Source organism: Bison bison, unplaced genomic scaffold (genome assembly GCF_000754665.1).
Source record: "Bison bison bison isolate TAMUID 2011002044 unplaced genomic scaffold, Bison_UMD1.0 scf7180017864444, whole genome shotgun sequence".
In the NCBI taxonomy this organism is placed as follows: Eukaryota; Metazoa; Chordata; class Mammalia; order Artiodactyla; family Bovidae; genus Bison; species Bison bison.
The window spans coordinates 258017-260424 of record NW_011495006.1 but is presented as its reverse complement, the minus strand read 5'-3'; the positions used below and the strand labels follow the sequence as shown (position 1 = coordinate 260424).

The following is a 2408-nucleotide window of genomic DNA, read 5'->3' as shown; positions in this document are numbered from 1 at the left end:
AGGGGGGCAGGGGGCGGCAGCCATTCGTGGCCACGAGCTTCCTGCCGGCCGAGCTGGGCGAGGAACTCACCTCTGTGCGGCTCAGGGCTGAGGCCCTCGGAGGGCGGGGCCTGGCAGGAGAAGGTCTTAGCCACAGCCTGCTCCAGGGGCGTGAGGGCCAGGGCCTGGGGCGCCCGCGGCAGCTCGCCCAGCTTGCGCCTCACCACGGCCCGCAGGTCCCGCCACTTGTGCTTGATGTCCGCGAGGTCGCGGCGGCAGTAGCCCAGCGCGTTCACCGCCTGCACGATGCGGCTCCACACGCGGTACCTGCGGGCGGGCTCGGCCCGCGGCAGCCTGCTGCCGAACAGCAGCTGGTAGTGCTTGCTGACCTTGGCCACCAACACCTCCGTCTCCTGCGGGCAGAAGTTGGGCTTCCTCTTCTTGGCCCGGGTGGCGCTGGCCACATGGCCACGGGCCCGTGCAGCCAGCTCCTTCTGCGGGCCAGCGGGCAGCGAGGTGGGCTCTGGCGTCCCACTGCCGTCGGGCGTGACCCCTGGCCCTGGAAAGGCACCAAAAGGCGGGTGTTTAAGGCCCTGGCCAGGGCGGTGGCAGCTCCCAGGGAGCCTCCTCTTTGGCTTCCAGTTCAGAACAGTACTTGCTTCCCTACTGGGTGTCCAGAGGCGTGGGTCTGAGTCCTGGCCCTGCCGCTGCCTGGCTGGGTGCGGAGCTGTGAGGGACCTCGCTTCTGGGCCATGGTGCCCATCTGTCTCCAGAAAGGCCCTCCCCGGCCCTACTGCCTCCGGCAGCTGATGTCAGGTGCAAGGGGTGAGAAAGCGGGGCAGCCATCCCGTCACAAGGAGCAGGCCCTCTGGGGCCAGGGCCAAGGCTTGCCCGGGGACAGCAATAACCGCCGACACGCCAGACGTCCTGACCAAGAAGACGACTTCAAGTGCCACTGACCTCTACCCAGCTGGCTAAGTCCTAGCCATGGCTGCCCCTCCCACACAGGGTCCCCCTGAAGGGCACACCAAGGCCCCTATACTCTCCTACCAGCCCCCCAGCCACCCCTGCAAGGCAGATGCAGGCTCTGGGCCCAGGGCCACAGGAGTTGGGCCAGCCCTTGCCTCTCCGTCCTGCAGCGCCAGCCTCCTCCCTGGAGCCCACAGGCCCTGACGGCCTGGCAACATCCCTGGTCCAGCCCCGCCACACCATCAGCTGTCCTCGGGGAAGGAAAGGGCTAGTGCGGGTGAAGGTGGAGACAAGCCGGGACCCCTGCTCCAGCTCCCCAGCCTCCCCGGCCAAAGCCCCTGGGAGTCCATTCCCCACCCACTGACCCTCCCACCTTAGGGCTCGGCATTTCTGCGTGGCCTTCCCTGGGACCCCAAGACCCAGCATCCCAGCAGAAGTACCTCGCTTCCTGGCCCTCGGGCCTCTGGGGGTGCCAGCTGGCCCCAGGTCACCGTCCCCATCCTCACCCACACAGGGGTCCTGCAGGCTGCTCTCTGGCGATGGGCAGGGGAAATGGCGGATTCCGTACTTGGTCCAACATTTTGCGCACTCTACAGACAGCAAGGGACAGTCTCGGTTAAGCCCCCTGCCCGGCTTGGGGCACCTCTGGTGGAGCAAGGCTCTCACGCAGGACAGCAGCTGCACCGGGCCCTCCAAGCACCCACACCAAGAGCTTGCTCAGACCTACCTCCTCCAGGAAGCCCTCCCTGACTGCCACACCCCCCAAACACCCCTTTTGCTGAAAGCCAGCACCAGGTCCAAAACTTCAGATATTCTTTCTCTGCACCCAGGTTCTTCTGAAAGGTGATTCCAAGCCAGGACGAAACTCCTTACAGCAGAGCCTCAGGTGTGGCCCCCAACCAGGCCAGGACTTCAACAGTGCAGAGCAACTTGCAAAAATGGAGAATAAGGCCATGGGAATGCTGGCGGCAATTTGACATCTCCGCACCAGCAGCACGGGACCATGCCACTGTATTCTATAAAACCATCATTCACGGTGCATCAGAAGTGAAAATGAAAACAAAATCAGTCCCCTTGATACTCGCTGCCAAGCCGAGGAGCGATGGTGGGCCCCCAGGGAGGACACAGTTTTCTCTCTGATAATTTTCATTTATTCAGAAATACTTCCTGGACAGGTTTGCTAGAATTCCTGAGCCCGAAGACATGTGTCGTTAAGACAGACGGACACCTCTGGAACCAAGCTGCTTCCTGTGCACAGCTCTTCGGAATCAGAAGAGGCGGTGGTGCCAGGCCGAGACCACGTACCACAGCCTGGGCGCTCGGAAGGGGCTGCACTGTCCAGAAGCCTGCCTTGGAGGAGATGTCTGACCATGTCGAGGGCAAGCGAGGTCCAGAGCTTCAGCACTGAGCTCCTGCAGCGGCAGCCTCTTTGCAGAAAAGGCCTCACATGGAGTGTGTCT

The 2408-nt window shown here is 63.3% G+C and overlaps 1 protein-coding gene across 1 annotated transcript in view; it reads right to left on the bottom strand.

Moving 5' to 3' along the window:
* The window catches only part of TSNARE1 (t-SNARE domain containing 1), a 22191-nt gene that overhangs the window by 12688 nt on the left and 7095 nt on the right, over positions 1 to 2408 (bottom strand). Inside the window, exons 3-4 of the mRNA XM_010858816.1 lie at positions 1389 to 1660; positions 71 to 538 (exon numbers count right to left, since the gene is read on the bottom strand). Of these exons, the coding sequence (XP_010857118.1) occupies positions 71 to 538; positions 1389 to 1660 (740 nt within the window). The remainder of the gene's footprint in view (positions 1 to 70; positions 539 to 1388; positions 1661 to 2408) is intronic.